Here is an 18,303-nt window from a genome sequence, read left to right as displayed (position 1 = left end):
TTCCTACCCTGAGAGATTTTAAAAAACGGCCGTGCCATGTGGCCCCAAGGGGAAAAAAAGCTCTGAGAACAGAATGTGAATTCATCCACGGCCGTCAAAAAAAAAAACGCTGAGAAAAAACCTTTGCTGGTCTTCGTGTCGCCCAAACTTGCACCCTTGATTCACTTCCTGCTTTCCTTTTCGCAGACAGAATTTGCTGAAACATGAGGGATTATTAGTACGTCAGCCAAGTGAACAGTATTTCAAGGTAATCTGAATCACACAACGTTATTACATTGAGCAACAGTCAGATTGGAAAAATAGAGATGAGTAAGTCTTTTAGTTGGTAAAGCATCAACTATCAGCTCAGATTGGTGCGACGGAGGACAACACAGTTGGTGGACAGATGCTGGTATAAACTGTTCCGTGACTCCACAGTGTTTGTTTGGACGTCGATTTTGACAGATCTCCATTCTTCATGCCGCCTTGGGAAAAATCCACGGACGCACGTAGCAACCGGCGACATCGGCGTCACCACAGCAACCCGCCCTAGATAAGTTGGCCGATGACAGCACAAACAAATCTGATCCGATCGCTTGCAAATAACGGCGTGGACGGCGAGCGACGACGATCTGATGGAAAAGACAAATCTGATTTCCTTGCAGTGTGAAAAGGGTGTCTGTTCAGAATCGAGATACCGATCCGAAACCTCTCTGTGGAGGTCCACCCCCCCCCGGGGTCTACAGTACACCACACTTATGACTTAAGAACACAACCGGCTCTATTCACAGGTTTAGGGGATTAGCGTCATTATCCTGCAGAGCATGAGGTCTGAAAATCTGATGTAACGTGATAGTTAGCTGTTGGCTTCCAATTGTGTGCGCAGTACTTCCTGTTGAGAAATGCCAGCATGTATCAGCATGAAAATAAAGATGTCCTCACCAACATTTGTGCCTCTGTCTATTCAGGCTCAACGGGGACTCTACCTCCCACTGAAGCAGATGCCCCCCCAGACGCCTGCAAGCAACCTGCGGGCTAATTCCCTCTGACCTTGTGCTCTTTAACCCCTGATGAGCTGTCAGCAAACAGCAGGGAGCGTAAACACCTTAGCACAGGGCCGGCTGAGGGGATTTCAGAGCGGCTGATTGGTCCGGTCTTATGCAGGTGGATCCAGACCAGACAACAAGAAGCTGGCTGTTGACAGGTCACAGTAGATTAGCTGTGCCCTGGGCTCGATCTATAACAATAGACAACAAACCTTGGGACGACTGTTTATTTTTTGCAGACTTGTTGGCAAATGCGTGAATGCACTGAGTGGAGAATTCCAAAAATCCTGCTAAAACATCTTTTCGCTTGTCAGGAATGTAGGTTTGGTGCAGGATGTTATGTTTCACATTAGCACCGGAGCTAATGGGTTGGTGTTAGAATAAGATAATGTTATGAATACTAAAAATGAACATCGGTGAAGAGTGGTTAACTTGGTTTATGAATTCCTTCTCCAAGGTGCTTCGTTCAGGCCTGCCAAAACACCAGGGAAGGAAAAGCACAAGCGGTCAGCCTGGAGGCGATTTGCATCTGTGTCACCGACGCTCCGGCGGACGGAGACGAGCTCTCAGCACAGAACAAGAGCTAAGCAAACACTCGGGGCAGAGCCGCTTTCAATGTGTGGTGGAATTGTTCAAACATGGTAAGCCGTGTTGGTCAGAACATGTTTCCAGCAGCATCAGAATGTCAGCGTGCGTCAATACCAGAGTTTTGTAAAGTGTAAAATTTCCAATTTTCCTGAGAGAACTTTATTCTTAGTCTTCTCAGACCTATAAATGACACATTCTTTATCCTGATTGTCTTCTGTATAGTTTTTTGCGCCATGTTTTGTGGTTAAAAAAAACAAAACATCATTGGAGGTGAAAAATGGGGGCATTGGGACTCACATTTCCTTCACTAATTGTCTTTCCAAATGAAAACAGCAGCCACAAACCTTCAGTCAGGCCCAGAGGAGCTCCTAGCTTCAGGCTTCTGTCTCTGACGTGGGTGAAACGGTGAGTCTGAACAGATACAGCAGAACTGTCTGTCCTTCCATGTAAATTCTGAATAATTACCCACGTACTTCCACGGTTAGACTAAACTAAAAAAAAAAAAAAAAAGGAACTTGATGCGTTTGCACAACTGATGATGTGACATTTACACAAGCAACAAGTCTCTCTTGTGTTGAACACAGTACAGAACTGTCTATTATAAAAGGCTCTGATATTCTGATCAGGCTATTAAACATCAAAGCTGTGGGCTTTTACTTTAGCATCAGTCAACACATTTTTACAACCAAGGATTGTTCGTATTCTGTCACGTGTCTTGTATAAAAGTGATGAAATTTTCGATAAAAATGTTCCGGATTGTAAGATCTTCCATTTAAGGTCTTACATGACAAAAAGAAAACACAAACTTGCACATGAACAACACGAAATTTGACATTTTCTTTTAAAAAGGTTATGAGAAATTCATAAAATGTATGGATTAGACGTACAGGTGTAACAGTTCCGCTTCTCGTTTTGAGGAGATCCCACTCAAAAGGAGAACCTGTGCGTTGCCAGGTTGTGGCAGGTGTTTAATGCTATCCTTCTTGAGCTCCCAACCTGGCAACCCCCTGATGTTTAAATCATTATTAACTCATATATTCACCTTGATTAATGAGAGAGAGTTGTTTTTATCACCATGCTTCCAGAGTTGCTAACTAGACTTTAATCTAGTTAGCGGCCTCATCAGTTTGTATCCTTAAATTTATAATCTAGCTTTTTTTTTTTTTAATTGTTCCTAGAGAAAAGCTTTGTGGTTGTGAGAAAACATCTACTGGTTTTATTCCTGGAACATTGGCTTATGTCCTGATAACAAAACATTTATGTGAAACACACACACACACACACACACACACACACTGGCTGCTGCTCCTGGCTCCCCTGCAGCCCCTTACATTACAGCTGCTTTTTATTTGACCACAACCCCTGAAAGCTCCACTCTCCAAAGAGTTTTTTCTTCTCAGTGTTTAATATACAACTGAACATTTCCAGTAAGATTGGAAGCCAACTACTGCACATAAGTGCTCTCAGTCAGTGTGTTTCTCTGCTGGTAGATTCCAGTGGAAAGTCCAGCCTCATGGCTCAACCCATGACAATCCGGAACAATACTGAAGGCACACAATGGAAAGGGGGAAACTATGCATGGGGTGGGTGGGAAAAAGGCATCAATTACCCCCATGTTTGTGGAGAAAATTAACCAACCCCGATGATGAGGATGATGATGAGGATGATGATGATAATGATGTTTTTTCACTGGGATGTGGAAACTAGAAAGCAATCAGAGGGCGCATACCTGCACTAACGCCAATCGATTGTTGCATCACTGATGTCACCATGGTAACTTCGCTTTAAGTGACGTCACCTAATTCCTGCCCCTGAAATCCATTCCTCTGATCTGGAATGACGAGTTTGTCATCAGCAGGTTAGGAGTTCTTACTGCCATCAGTTTGAGTGTGGATCGATTTTTCATCCAATTGCGCACAAGTGTCTAACTTCCGCTTCACTCCAAAATGTCTTGAAGGACAACAAACAAAAAAAAACAAAAAAAAGCGGATCACGTGACCTCCTGGAGGCATTAACTGGGACACAGGAAGCACCAAGCCCTGACAGGCAACGCTGCAACAGTTGCGTGGATCCAGCTCAGACCAACAGAGTGGAGACGCAGCGTGGATGTGACCTATGACCCCCCCCTCACACTAGCTGGGGAAAAGATCCCAACATTCCTGGTTATAGTCACCAGGAAGGGAGCGCATGATAGAGGCGATTGATTTTAGTGTAATTATTATAATGGAGCACAAAGATCAAGATTGAATGCGTTTGGAGGATCGATCGAACGTTCTAAGCCGCAATTACGCGCGACACAGATCGCGTCTAGAATAAGTTATCACCTTTATTTATCTATTTGCGTTATGATGGAGGAAGTTATCTGGATTTTTGGATAACTTTCTAGCCCCCCCCCCCCCCTTTACTTTCCTTACCTGCATTATAGAAACTGTCCAGCACCGTGGTCTCCCCAAAGTCCAGCTTCCCGAAGTTGACGGTCTCCAGCTTGCTGCCGGCAGCCACACAGGCGTCCTTCAGGCACTGCAGGGCCATGCCCTCCGCGTTATTCTGCTGGTTCGCCTCCCCGTTCACCACGTAGGCCACCGTAACAGGCCTGCTTTTGCACGGCTTTCCGGTTGAGAGCAACCCCCCGCCGTCCACCGGACCGTTCCCGATGGTCGGGCTGAGCCCCACACCTCCTCCGATCATCGAGTCCTGCCAGAACGTCCCGGCTGCCGGGATACCGGAGGCGCCGCCGCCTCCGGCTCCACCTCCGCTGCTGTTCGTGCCTTCAGTGCCGAGGCTCTCTCTGCCGGGACAGGCACCGCAACACGGCACCGATAAGGATATCCCGTCCTGGTCCTTACTCATCTTGCGTCTTGAGTGTCACTCGCTCTTCAAGAGTGGGCTGCGATGAGAGGCTTCTCCTCCGGTCCAGTCCTCCATGAGGAGCCAGCGTTACGCGCGGCGGTTACCCGTGGAGCTTCTGCACAGGCGAAGACGCGCAACCCCGCTCCGTGACAACAACACAGGTAAACAGTGTGACAGAAGCCGGGATGTGACTACTCATCCTGCTGCATGTTTACAGTCGATCATACGTTCGGGTAAACACCCGATCTCCCGTGCGGACGCTGCAGCCTGACCGGAGTCACGACAGCGTTTGGAGACGGAAACAACTGTTAAATCTCCCGAATCTGCACATTCCTTCTCAGCTCCCACGATTTAAAAAAAAAAATCCTCAGACTTCCCCCAAAGTTGTGCAAGGCTGCCGGTATGCGCGGAGGAACGCCCGTGGGAACCGAGAATGTCACGGAGGCGAAGTTTGGCGCACTTACAGCTCCGGATCGGTGCGGTGCGCACACACCGACGCTGCGTTCAAGTGCAGGTAGACCCTGCCCAGTTTCCACTGTTATCTACCAGCACAGACTCACACGCTGGGAGGGGGGGGGGGGCAGCAGTGGGAGTCCGGTGGGTGGAGCTGGGCGGAGACACGATGACCATATGTGGAGCTGTTTAGACATACTTCAGGAAAAAGGAATTTACTGAAAACAAGCCGTCATAGTTGAAGTAGACAATAAACAATGTTTAAGGAATGTGGTTTCAGCAAACAACACATTATTAATTAAACATCACCTTCCATGTTTCAAGTCTGTGTGTGAAAGCATTTCAATAGTTTTTTGTCTTTTAATATTGTCTTAGCAAAACATACAAAAAACAAACAAACGCGTTAATAAATACAATATCCAGGCAACAGCTTGAGTTCACTTTGAGTCAATAAATTCTTATGGGGACAGCTGCTTCTGTATGAGGTGTTTTTCACCTGACGTAACCTGGAGGTCTCTTTCTTTCACGCTTCGAGGAGGACCTCTTGTGGTAAAATTGTGATATTACATGTCTGCAATGTGTAATGTCTGTAAGGTGAGTTCAACTGATATTTTCTAGTCACAAATATTTACTTTAGAATATACAAAAGACACTCGTAGTTGTTTTGTGTGTGTTTCTTTTAGAACGACTGGTTGTCTTCAGAAAGAAAAATAAGTTTTCTTGTGGCGCTCCAAGCGCGTCTTACAACTTTAAGTGTTGCGTTTGCGGCGTGTAGGAGAGAAGAAAACATTTGCACGGACTCGTAAATTAATGAGCTTTGATGCAACGGAAATGTCTTAACATTATAATTTCCGATGTGACCCGAATGTGGTGATTGACCTGACTTGAACAGGAGAGTCACGGTGACTCCCACAACCTTAGTTTGTGTTGACCAATCAGAGACCGTTTACCTGCTGGTGTCGCTACACAGGAAGCAGTTATCACCAGGTAGGTATCCACTTTAGCTAATGCTGCTTGCTAACGCTTCGTCACAGTTAACAGCGAGCCGTCACACTCAAACTCACCGCCAGAGTTTAATTTTTAATGTGATTTTTAATTTTATTCAGCTGGGATTGGCTCACCTCTCTAGTTTAAGCAGTTCCAGGAAATGAATTAGTTAACGAAAGTTTCAGTCCATCGCTCGATAATTAAATGCATAAATGTATTTTAGAAATATAATGATTGATAATTGTGTGTAATAATTGATTGTAGTTGGTTTTATGGTTGCGACTTCAAATACTATTATGCTACACAATTTAGAAACTAGACGCATGTCATTCCCGTATTCGCCGCTAGGTGTCCCCATTGACCACACATCTTCACCTGGACGCGCTGAGCCGACCTCCTCCACAGGGTTGTGTTACTTCACTGTCCTCAAACACATCTGTCAGCCTGTCATCATCTGGCTGTGAGCAAATTACAGACAATCACATCCAAACTATTTATGCATCACCATGTGTCTTACTGACACTCAGATCAGGTGATCTGAATGTCGCATCACTGACCACACTGATTACTTTTTTTACATACAAACCTCAGTTTTGTTCATATTTTCATTCATTCATGCTTATTCTAATGAATTGCTTGAATTATGTTACAGTCATAAGAACAGTTCAGAAATGAAAACAGAATAATGATAGTCATTTTACGTTTACGTGACTCATCTGTCACAGGAGCTAACTGTAAGACAGTTTCTAGCTACAGGCAAGTCAGAGTTTCTCCTGAAATTGCGATCAGATCTTTTCATAGTCCAGGTTTTACAGGCTAGGAATCCTGACAAAGTGAAGGGAAATAAAGGATATTCTATTACTTTTTTTTTCTTCAAATTATTGTACATCGCCAACAGGCTTCATATTATTAATGTTCAAACTATTTATTCATCGATTTATTTGGCTTAAACCTGTTATGCTTCTGTGTTTAGATTATTTCCTGTTTTTAAAAAAAATGTCATTTCCCATCATCCTTTCTTCCTTCACACTTCCTGTTTTTGTTCCGTTGTCCCTCCTGTGTAATCATCTGAATGGTCTCACCTGTGTGTTTCATTCACCTGTGTCTCACTATCCTGAGGTATGGGTTCCTCCTCCTTGATGTTTATTGGCCTAAACATTTCCTGTCCAGTATATTTCTGGTGTGTTTCAGGATGTTAAAATTTTTTTGTACTCACTGTTTTTGCCTTTCCTGAATAGATTTTTCTAATAATTCCTGAGCGTACAACTTTTTTTTCATGTTGTTTGACAGATGGAAACAAAAAGCTAACAAAATAAAATCTACTCTGAGCCTGGCTTCTAGCATGGGTGAGTTCAGATCATTTTTTAAACAGCTATACAACAAGTGTTGAATTTGTCCTTTATTACTATTGGCTTCTTCTTTGCATTAATGGAGGCTCAGGGATGTTTGTGGTATTAGTCCCCTCTTCCACGCTAAAATCATGACAATCACATCTTTATTCAAAAGCGAAGTTGGAATAAAATATTTAAAATTGTTGATTCTAGTAGAACTTGGATTAAACCACCACACATTATGATGACATCTGATTGGTTGAAGGCAAGGAGCTATGTGACATCACCTGTTTCTAGCAGAAGCCCACCCACTTATGAAAATGCACCAATCACATGTGTGAACATTTTAGGCACTTTTTAATACAACGATGGCTATTTTGTTTCACTAACACTGGTTTCCATTTATGGATAATCTCTCTAAACTGTGATGGATTCTATAATTCGATCTATATTTTCACACAGAAAACACAAAACTCATTTTTGTTTTTCGCTCTTAAATATTGAAAACCTGGATTGGATGTTTGCCTCTAATGCTGGACAGGAAGTAGATAAATTCCGTGGGTTTTTGTTAGAAATTTATAGCTGGTGAAACAGACTCCTGTTAACCAAAACAAGGACTGAAAGACGCTAAAATGCAGGGGAACTTTGAATAGGGGTTGATGAGTGCTACTTTAGCTGGCCTGTTAAATTGCAGTTGGAAATTTTTGTGTTGCTAAAATTTCTAATTCAAGGTTGCAGAGCTTGTACCCGGTGCAAAGGGCGTGGTCAGCGTGACATCACAAAACGACAGAATGGAAACACTGAAGCAGAGCCAGCAAAGAACAAGTCACTCTTTAATCATGAGCTGATTAGGCATCCTTCCAACTCCCGAACAAAATGCACTTAAGGACCTCGCTAATTGGTAGCACACGCTATATAGAAGCAATAGAAAGGGTTTTTTTTCTTGAATACAGTGAATACACACCAAACAGCAACCGCTGTGCGCTTCTTATCAGAGACACACATGAAAACGGCCCATAATATGGAGTAATAGGTGAAGTTTGTTAGGGTTGGAGTGTATTTAACCATCAATAGGTCGTCCATGCTGCACCCTGCAAATAAAGCGTTCCATTCTGTTCTGCCACAAACCATGAAATAGTCACTCGGCTCTGAAATGGAGAGAATCACTCACACGGAGAAACAGCGAGAAGTTCAGTTCGTTCTGCCGCGCAGGTAGGAGATAGATACTTGGAGGCACAGACTTATTGCAGCCCTCCATAGATATCTGCCAAAGTCTACACAAACATTAGAGGGAAACGGGGAAACAAAATTACAGAAATCTGCTAAGTTTGACAAATGGCGGGCCCTGCTTTGCCACTAGCTATTAGCCCGCAATGATTAATAAGTGAGAAAATAATTGCACTTCATTGAGATTGATGACGCCCCATTTAACCTCCACTCTCATCCTCACTGCGCCGCGGAGAGCCGTGATGAGCCTCGGACACACTGCTGTTCAGCCGGGCCTGGTTGGCATCACACACACACATACAAACACACACACACACACACTCGGGGGCTGTAATGATCCTGCGGGGCTTTTTTTTTTTTTTTTTTTTTTAAGCCTGGCAGCGCTCTGATCATAAGTTCATTGTTAGTAAGTGAAAAACAACGATCTCAGCGCTAGGAGGCCTCTGGGATTCTCCTCACTCCACCAATATAGAAGCATTTAAGTCAAACACCACAGGGAATTAATGACGGCAAGAGTCACCATTAGCTCCCACGCTAACGAGTTTACGTGTTTCGGCCTTCTCGTTAGACACATCTCATTGTCTTCTTTTTATTTTACTTTTTTTATTTTTTTTGGGAGGAATCCGGAAACACGGCACAAAAATGTCCGAACGCCATTTTCACGGGTAAAACGCAGACAAAAAAACCCGACATCAATCGGGCGGAGGTGCTGAGAGCGGCGTGGAATCTTATCCTCTTAGTCTGCAAAGAGACGTGGCCAAGGTTATTAAAGAAGGATGTAGCAGAGCAAGATGGCCGCTGCTGTGACCAGAGGCGATGTGGAGAGATAAATGGTTGACCCAGCCTGGTGTCAGGTTAGGATTGATGCCACTATCAGCCCCACTGCTTTCCCAATGATTTTCTCAAATCTCTGATAGAGTGTGTTATCTAGTTACTGGCATGAGGGCAACGGCCTGCAGGCGTAAAGAAGGTCAATCTATGAGGACAATCTTTGTTGGACTAAATGAGAAAAAAGACCTCACAAAAAAAGAATAAAAAGCAGCTGCTAGGTCTCTGGGATAAGATAAGCCAAATTACTTCTCTTTAGTAGGATAGGCCTCGGGCAAAACATCACAAAAAAAAAAAGAAGAAGAAGAAGAAATTAAGTGCAGCAGCTGGTGTGCTCTTTTACTTCAGCGTTGTAGATTTCACCTGCAACCTCTGCATCCTTGAACTAATGTTGATTCGGTGGCGGAAGCATCTTTAAGGTAGAAGCTGGAGGTGTTTTAATCTGCATCCGCCGACTAAACATCCCTTAACTAGGCTGAAACACACACACACACACACACACCATAATCTCACTCAGAGAAAGAGTTTGACTAATTGTTATTAGGCTTTAATTTACTGGTAGAGGTCCCCGATCGATAATCCCGTGTCAATAATGATGGAGAGGTTGGGGGTGCGGGGGCAACGATTTCACTCATTGTCTGAGAGAAATGAAGGTGTGGATGTGGCCCCCGGCTGTAGGCGGATGTCCACAGGTGCTTCGGCGGTATGATGAATACACACACACACACACACACACACTACAAAGAGCTCTATTTGTTTCCCCCACATGCAGCATTTAAACTTGAAAAAGAGGCTTTACCCACACACACACACTCACACACACACACACACACACACACATCCCTAATGGAGGTATTTTTCACCACGCCGATGTCCCAGCAAACGCCTTCCTCACGACCGTCTCATTTAGAAAGAAGCCCCTCTGACAGAAATATTGACCGAGGCCGCGAGAAAACGGAGCCACCAATCTGTTTCTTTATGACCCAGAAAATTGCCAAAAGTGCTTTTTGGAGGAAATAAATAGAGCATCCTGAATCACTTCTGATAGCGGTGTGAAAATGTATCTGCATGTGTAAAAAGTGAGGGGAATAAAACTAGTGTGCTGATGTATTAATAATACATTGACGATTATTGTAGGAAATCGGGGGGGGGGGGCTTTTCCTTGAAGGACTCAAAATGGGGAACCTTTGAGGTTTATCGCAGCACCAAACATCCAACTGTTCAGGCTTCATCCTGACATTAAGGTGATGGCGTTTCCACTTAAAACTGGTGTAATCAGGATGAATACAGTTATTTTACGTCATGCAAAACCCCCCCCCAAAAAAATACCTGTTCTACACAAACCCATAAGACTATCTGAATGGATGGATTTCAGTCTGACGAAGCTCCTTAAATCCTTCATCTGTCGCTCAAACGTCAGCGACTCCACCAACAGGATGGACCTTTTTCGAGCAAATAAATAATTTTGAAAGTTTGAGACTGTGCAGAGTTGGATGCTCTTAAAATGTGAGCAGTTCTTTTTTGGGTGGATTTCACCTCACGTAGACGGAATAACCTTTCTTGTACAGTTATCTCGTGTGGATGGATCTGTCTCCCACCTATAGACAACAAGTGTTACCACCATAGTTCCTCTTGAACTGCAGTCCCTGCTGATCTGCTCTCGCCCCTCCAACCATCTCCCGGCGCTCCTCCTCTGGGCCCAGCTGAGGTGTGTGTGTGTGTGTGTGTGTGTGTGTGCTCGCGCGCGTCCTGAGCTGGAGCTGAGCAGTTGGAACATTGTGCTCTAAGTGGATTGGGTTCCTGTCAGAGCTGAGTGTTTGGACATTGATAAATTTCCTCCTGTGTGGGATCAATAACTCTCACCTTTCAGCCCAGGGCTCCCTCCGAGTGGGACGTCATAATTACTCTGTCAAACTGAATGCCTGTCTGTGTAAAGACCGACAACTGCATGTGTGTGTGTGTGTGTGTGTGTGTGTGTGTGTGTGTGTGTGTGTGCGCGTGACATCAATGTCGATGCAAAGCAGAGGTGACTTTTTTTATTTGAAATGTCTCCTGTGTGTTTTAGTGACGTATGCATGGAGATATATGGATTATGTTGGTACTTGTGAGTTTAAAAGGTTGTGTGCACACGTGTGTGTGTGTGTCAGTCTAGGTGTGTGTGTGTGTGTGTGTGTGTGGACCCAGGTGATGCGTTGTTGGCTGAGCCGGCCATGTGACTGGCAGTGATTGACAGCTAGGCAGCACCTCCTCCTCCTTTCTTCTCCCACGGCACTTTGTGATGCCTGTCATATTGGCCAATCAGCAGATTGATCTGACAGTGGTTCTGACACTGACATACCACCCACCCACACACACACACACACACACACACACACACACACACGGTCAGATAAACACACAAACACTGGCCAAAATTCTAAATCCGCAAGTTGAAATCAACAATTTGGAGGAAAAAAATCATAGAAAGTATCTTTTTTTACCCTTTTTTTTTTTTTTTAGCATCCTAAACATTTTTTATCACAGATTTTCACTCCTGAAACCAAAGCAGCCATGTTCACTTGTCGATTAGCAACGATTAGCTCCAAACAGAACGCGGCGTTGAAGACAATTCCCTGGCGTCGACCACGCTAACTACATTAACACACGCGACGTTGCTCTCAGCTTCTTTTGACGTGTCCATCCAGACGTGAGGATGATTTATTTATTCGGTTTCAGAGCAGGCAGGGAATCGCCTCCCATCTGCTCCACCAGACGTCCTTCCTCCAGGTTAATGCAGATTTATTGCACGCACATGCATTCAAGTGTTTCTGGCTGCGAATGTACGCAGTTTTGGGTCTTTATACAGGAGAATCTACCTTTTTATGAGGATCTCTGCTTCTGTGAGAACTTCACACAGTCACTGGTTTTCATTAGCTTCATATGAGTGTGTGTGTTTGTGTGTGTGTGTGTGTGGCCATTTGTCTGTAAAAGAGGCAGCCTGTGGAATTAAAAGTGAATGAAGCGAGGCTGCGTCCTCCTCATCATGCTGCCACAATAATAATAATAATAATAATAATAATAATAATCATAATAATGGTAATAATAACCTCCGTGCTCATTTAGACATCAATACTAATCACTCTCATTTGGAGGACAATAATAATAATCAGCCTCATTTAGAGTGCTGCTCCTCCACAGAGGCTTTCGCTGCCTTTAGGGCTGGTTGGTGCTTAACCTAATGATAATAGTCATGATTCATGGCTCGACTACCCCCTCCCTGCATGTTGCTTCAACTCCACACCAAGACAGGAAGTCGGTGCATCCAACGTATAGTTCTATTTTTCTTCTTTGTCGACTCCCTGGTTTGCATTTTTCAGTCCGTTTAGGTTTGTTTTCTTGTGTTCATCTGATGGTTTCCACTCAGGATGGTGTCCAAACCTGGAAGCAGTTGGAAAGCAAATCAAAAGGTTTCCTTCAGATCCAGTGTTACCAACAAACAGTTAAAAGGAAAGTAGCATTTGGACTTTATTTTCATTTATATTAGATTATTTTAATCTATTTTGCTCTGTATCGGATGTACCGACCGCAAGCGACTTGCAAAACAAGTCACCGTTTCCTGTTGATGATATATATCATTTATTAAAAAGTTTCTCACTGCTGCCTCCAAACTGATGCAAATTTAAGGTGAAACATCTCCAGACGGAACAGGAAGAGCATTCCAAAGCAGACGCAACGCCTTAATGGTGACTTCATTTGGCTGATTCCAACGGAGTCGGGACATGTCGGTCCGAGTTGTTAATAGTTCAAATTTCAGAGAACGTTAAAGTTCATCCTAAGGTTGTACGCCTCCATCAAACTCTCTCGCTTGTTTTTTCTGTCTTTGTATTTCCATGTACAGTAATCCCTCGCGCATCAACGCGCGCGGCTTCACCTCATCGCGGATTTTTAGTAGGTAGTCACGTGATACCGTACGCGCATTCTATTGGCTGAAGGCATCTGGAAGTGCTCTACGTTCCGTGAGTCTCGGACTTCCGTGAGACACAAAAGTGCTTTAAACAGTCGATAAGAGTGAAGGAAAAGGTAATACAGATAGAAGGTGGTTTAATGAATGTGGAGGGTTCATAAACGGTTAAATTACCGTAAATAATAAAGTAGTTTGTCGCTATATTGCGGAATTTAGTTTTTGAGGGTGGTTCCTGGAACGCATTAACCGCGAGTAACAAGAGATTACTGTATTTTAGAAATAAATCCTGATGGAGTTCAGAGATCAACTTTTAAGACGCTGACACAAAATGCTAGGTAGCTAAAGCTAATGGAACACGTTCGTCCGAACAGAGGAAGGTGAAAATTAGCTTTCTGTTTGAACATGTTAAACGTGGATAATTCTACCAAATCCTCATTGACTCTTCGGTGCTTTTTGAAGGATTAAATCCAGATACACGCACAGATTTAACAGATTAAAGCACTATCTGCAGTTTTCTTGCCCGTGTGGTTGAAACGTCTCTGTTCCCCAGCCAGGATCGGGGGTTTTTTTTCGGGTTTTTTTTCTTGACCTGATCTCAGTCCAGTCGGCGAGAATTAATGTCACAGGAATTTGGGTGTTGCAGTAACCCTCTCTGAGCCCTTTACATCACCACATGGTCATCTTAGAGAAAATATTCCCCTCTCTTTCTGATGTATTGCATGTCTGCACACGGGACAGTCATGCGCTAATGTAATTCCTCACAAGTGGTGCTCGTCTCATCTCGGCTCCGGCTTTGAACTCTCGGCTCGGCAGCTTTTTTTTTTTCAGAATGAGACAGAAAATGGGTACAGAGGGAGAGAATTGTCCGGTACTGATTCGCTGTAAAAAACTCGGACAGAAGCTCATTTTTAGCGCCGCTCGGGAAGATCAAAAGCTCCGCTTGGCAGAGAGTGGGCGCTAGGAGAGATGCTATCGCCTGGCTCTCATTTCATTCAGACGAGTGTGAAATGACTTCATCTGTTGTGTGGACTCACACTAGACACCATTATACACTACTGTACCCTGACCCCTCCCTTCCTCGCTCACTTTTTCCTGCACGCTAGCAGCTACAGGCCAAAAAAAACGCTGCAGCAGAGCGCTAATACACATCTGGGAGGCATGGCTTTGTGTTTCCTTTGTCAGGTTTTACCTAGTGTGACATTAAGAACTGTTTTTCTTTTAATCACTAATTGCACGTCAGTCATCTTTAGAGTGACTCGAGTTCAAATCCTGAAAGAACACTGAAGGATGGGGGTACGGGAGCGCTAATAAGAGGGGATCAGAGCTCCGGTCCGTGTCTACATGAGGTGGTTTCAGGCCCAGTGGTGCTCATCATTAACGCTCTTCCTCCAACACTTAAAAAGAAGAAGAAAGGCAAGAAAAAAAAAGGCAGAATTTTAACTTCTAAGGCTCAGAAATGTGAATAATTTAGCACTGAGTATTATAAATCTGCTCGATTATGTCAGGAACCGCAACACACACACACACACACACACAAAGACTGAGGGGGGAAAGAGAGCAACATCTATAACGACTTAAAACGAGGATTTTCTTCCTCTTCCTTCATCTTCTCCTTCAGCCCTCATCTTCATTTCCTGTCCAGCGCGGAGACTCGCTGTAATGCCTCCTGCTGGTTCATCCACCGCCGTCGCCACCTCTCCAGCTCCCTCTTATTTTTATTTTTTTTTACCATCCTTCCTCCTGTCTTTCTCCTCCCTCCCTTGAACACCCTGTTTAACTGTTTAAGCTGATGACACAGAGAATATTGCACGTTGAAAGGCTGCTACACACACACTCACACACACACACACACAGACACACACACTCTTGCCCAGAGCGAAAGGCCCCAGGCAGTCTCTTTCCGGCTAGCCAGGGGCGATCATTCTGCCTCTATGATACTTTAACTGTGAGATGTCAGGAAACATTAGACCTTTAAAAACACGGCTACGATGCAGAGCACACACACACACACACACACACACACACAACCACAGCTATTAGTCACATCCAGTTTTCTCAAAGCCAGAATACTTCAAAGTTAAGATTGAAGTTATCGCCTCCACCAAACAGGGGCGCAGCTCAGGAAGAGGAGAACCGGGGAAACGGTTTGGGCCCCCTAGAATAATATGGGAAAAAGGGGCCATGAGTTTAAACTAACCTCTTCTGAAGGCACAACAAGTTCACCAGGAGTCACGAGAGGAATTCTCCTGAAAAGAGAGGAAGAGGAACCCTAATCGTCCACAGTTCCTTGTTGTCACCAGGTTCTGAAAATACAAAATAATGAGAGATTAATTGATTTTTGTCTTAATATATTAGCATTAAGATAAAGTTTGTTTTTCTAGGTTGACTGAAATTATTTCAAAAAACAAAATTTCAAATTTTTCAAATTTAAATTGACATTTAAAAGTTTGAGAAAACAAATGGATTTTTTAAAGCAAAATTTTTTTTGCATATTAATATTAAAACTAAATGACCCCTCTTTTTTTTTTTTTTTTTTATTGTTGGAAAGAAGACTGAAGTTACTTCATGTACTTCGGACCAAAGGTTTTTGCTTTTGTGTCGAAACACGCGCACAATGGGAGTCGTTTAAATAGATGAAGTAAAATAAAGGAAGGACTTTTTCCCCTCTCTGCCTCCAGTGGTGTGAGACATTTGACTGATATAAATAATGGTGTTTAACAGACGTCTGCTGAGTGTTTCTATCCTTTGGTGTCTGATGATCAGTGTGTCTGTTTCATTATGAATGACTCCTGCCCTTCCCATCGTTCTCTTCCTCTCAGCCTTCAGTCCTTCAGGGCTTTAATAAAAAACATCTGACGTCAGGGTTTTAGAGGGCTCTGCACACGAGGACTCTGTGCATCCTTTCAATAACTCCAGTATTTTACTCTAAAATCAGGGAGAGATTTATTTGTGAGCGTAGACACAATCAGAGAGAGAACTTCTGCAGAGATATTAGGATTTAATGAAATGCACTTTTTTTTTTTCATTTACTTTATGACATTTCCAGATCCGGGGGAATTCTGGGATGATCCCACGTTTTGATACGCCCTTTATTCATTTGTTTTCTTTTCATTCATTCGCTCATCTCCACGTAAGGCCTCGATCCGTCCAACCTTGAGCTCTGCGTGCCAACCTGCCGTGAGGACGGGTTGTGTGTGTGTGTGTGTGTATTATCATTCTACACCTGTCATATCTTTTCAAACGTGTGCCCAAAGATTCAGGGAAATAAAGTCCTGCACTACAGCAAGACTGTCCTTCTCCTGGGTCTCTTCGACACTTTACCTTGAGGTGAAGATGGTGAACATCTATGTGACCCCAAACCTGTTTGGTCTCAGGTGGTACTCCTGTAGGAGTCTTGAGAGGGTCGAGGCCTTACAATCTGCTCCATCTGGGAGGACGAGCGTGAAGTAATCGAGTAAATCAAGTGAAATGGATGATGCATGAAAATATCTGTGGTGTGTTCAGATGATTTACCTACTGACACAACCACAATCATTTTCAAACGTTGCGCAGCTCAACAAAACAAAAATCATGCATTTTTAAAAATCTTTTGTGTTTATATTTTTAATTTTTGTATTTTGCAGTACTTGTTTTTGGATATGCATCAAGATTCCCACCGTGCACGTTAAAACCTTCTGCTGAGGTGTTACTTGGATCTTTTTGGGTGTTTTTGAAGGAGGGTGGAGTTTGGATGCTGGGTGATGTCCTGATGTGAATGCGAATAACTGACTATGGTTTAATGTTGCATCAGATGGAAGCAGAGCTAAAAGTTTCCTCCAACATTATACGATATTAACACACACACACACACTCAGTGTAGGGTCCAGTGAGTGTTTGGCCGGGGGCCCACATGGTGTTAATTGGATAATGAGGTACAATGACAAATCCCTGTTGCTGCGACAATAAGGCGCTGCTGTCCAGGTTTAATATCACAGGCCCTGGTGTAATGCTGTTTGAGACACACACACACACACACTCACACACACACACACACACGCTGCTCAGGTGTCGGTCTGCTGTAGAATCTAATGGAGTTTTTCCTCTGAGCCCAAACAACCACTCAATTATTTCTAATTCTTGAAATCCGGTCCTCATCATCTCTGTTCTCATCACTCGTCTCCTTCCTTTGTGCCTTCCTTCCTTGTTTCCTATTTCCTTTCCTCTCATCGAGTTTCTTCTTTCATTTTGTTTTCATTCATTCCCATTTCATTCCCCAGTAGCTTTTACTTGTTTCCTTTCCTTTTCTGTTTTCTATCTTGATCTCCTTTCCTTCTCTCCACTCCACCTTTCTTTGTATTTCCTTATCATTCCTTCCTGATTTCCTTCTTTCCTTCCTTCCTTTTCTCCACCACTTCTCCTTGCTTCCTTTTCCTCTTCTTCCCTTCTATATCTCCTTTCTCTCGTCATTCTTTCCCCATTTTCTTGTCTGCTTTCCCTTCCTCCCGTCTCCTGTCACTCGCTCCTGTCTCCTCTCTCTCCCTCCTTAACTTTTCTCACCTCCTCTCCTCCGTCCTCCCTCTTGCTGAGCTATAACTGGGGGGGATGATGAGCCATAACTCACTGGGATCCCGGCTGCCCCAGACATGCTCACATTAATTGGATGTCCATATTAAATGGAAAATGAGAGCAGCGCTGAGGGAAAAAGTGAATGACTGACTCTTTTGGCTGCTATTGACCTATGAGGAAGAGATGCTGCCCTTTTCCCCAGCGCTCTCCCTCGCCTAGTTTTCTCTGCTCCCGTCAGCGTGATGGATCTCAAAGCATTCATTTTCTGACCCCTCACCTGGAAGCAGATTAAGCGCTCTGATTCAATAGGGACGTTAATGGGGGCGCCAAAAGTTTATGAGGATTTCTGGAAAAGGCCAAGGAAATTAGATTGTAAGCTAACAGATTTATTGCTCTGTTTCAACACATTGTAAAAAGATTATAGGACCTTGAGGCAGGTTGGAGGGACGGGAGGGCGGCAGCGTGTCTCTCAGTGTGAAAGAGAGGTAGAGGAGGGAAAGTGACAGTCCTGCTTTCACATTTACCA

The 18,303-nt window shown here is 43.8% G+C and overlaps 1 protein-coding gene and 1 long non-coding RNA gene across 3 annotated transcripts in view; one reads left to right on the top strand and one right to left on the bottom strand.

Moving 5' to 3' along the window:
* Window positions 1-4,986, bottom strand: part of map3k5 (mitogen-activated protein kinase kinase kinase 5) — a 41,074-nt gene extending 36,088 nt beyond the window's left edge. The window contains exon 1 of one of the 2 annotated variants that reach the window (XM_068341821.1): window positions 4,028-4,986. In XM_068341821.1, coding sequence (XP_068197922.1) covers window positions 4,028-4,463 — 436 coding nt within the window. In that variant the 5' untranslated portion in view covers window positions 4,464-4,986. The remainder of the gene's footprint in view (window positions 1-4,027) is intronic. The other variant, XM_068341820.1, reaches the window with a different exon arrangement.
* The window catches only part of LOC137613021 (uncharacterized), a 49,355-nt gene continuing 35,595 nt past the window's right edge, over window positions 4,544-18,303 (top strand). The window contains exons 1-2 of the long non-coding RNA XR_011038901.1: window positions 4,544-4,624; window positions 7,194-7,249. This is a non-coding gene — a long non-coding RNA (uncharacterized lncRNA). The remainder of the gene's footprint in view (window positions 4,625-7,193; window positions 7,250-18,303) is intronic.

This window comes from Antennarius striatus, chromosome 19 (assembly GCF_040054535.1).
Source record: "Antennarius striatus isolate MH-2024 chromosome 19, ASM4005453v1, whole genome shotgun sequence".
In the NCBI taxonomy this organism is placed as follows: Eukaryota; Metazoa; Chordata; class Actinopteri; order Lophiiformes; family Antennariidae; genus Antennarius; species Antennarius striatus.
This window is presented reverse-complemented; position numbering and strand designations above follow the sequence as displayed.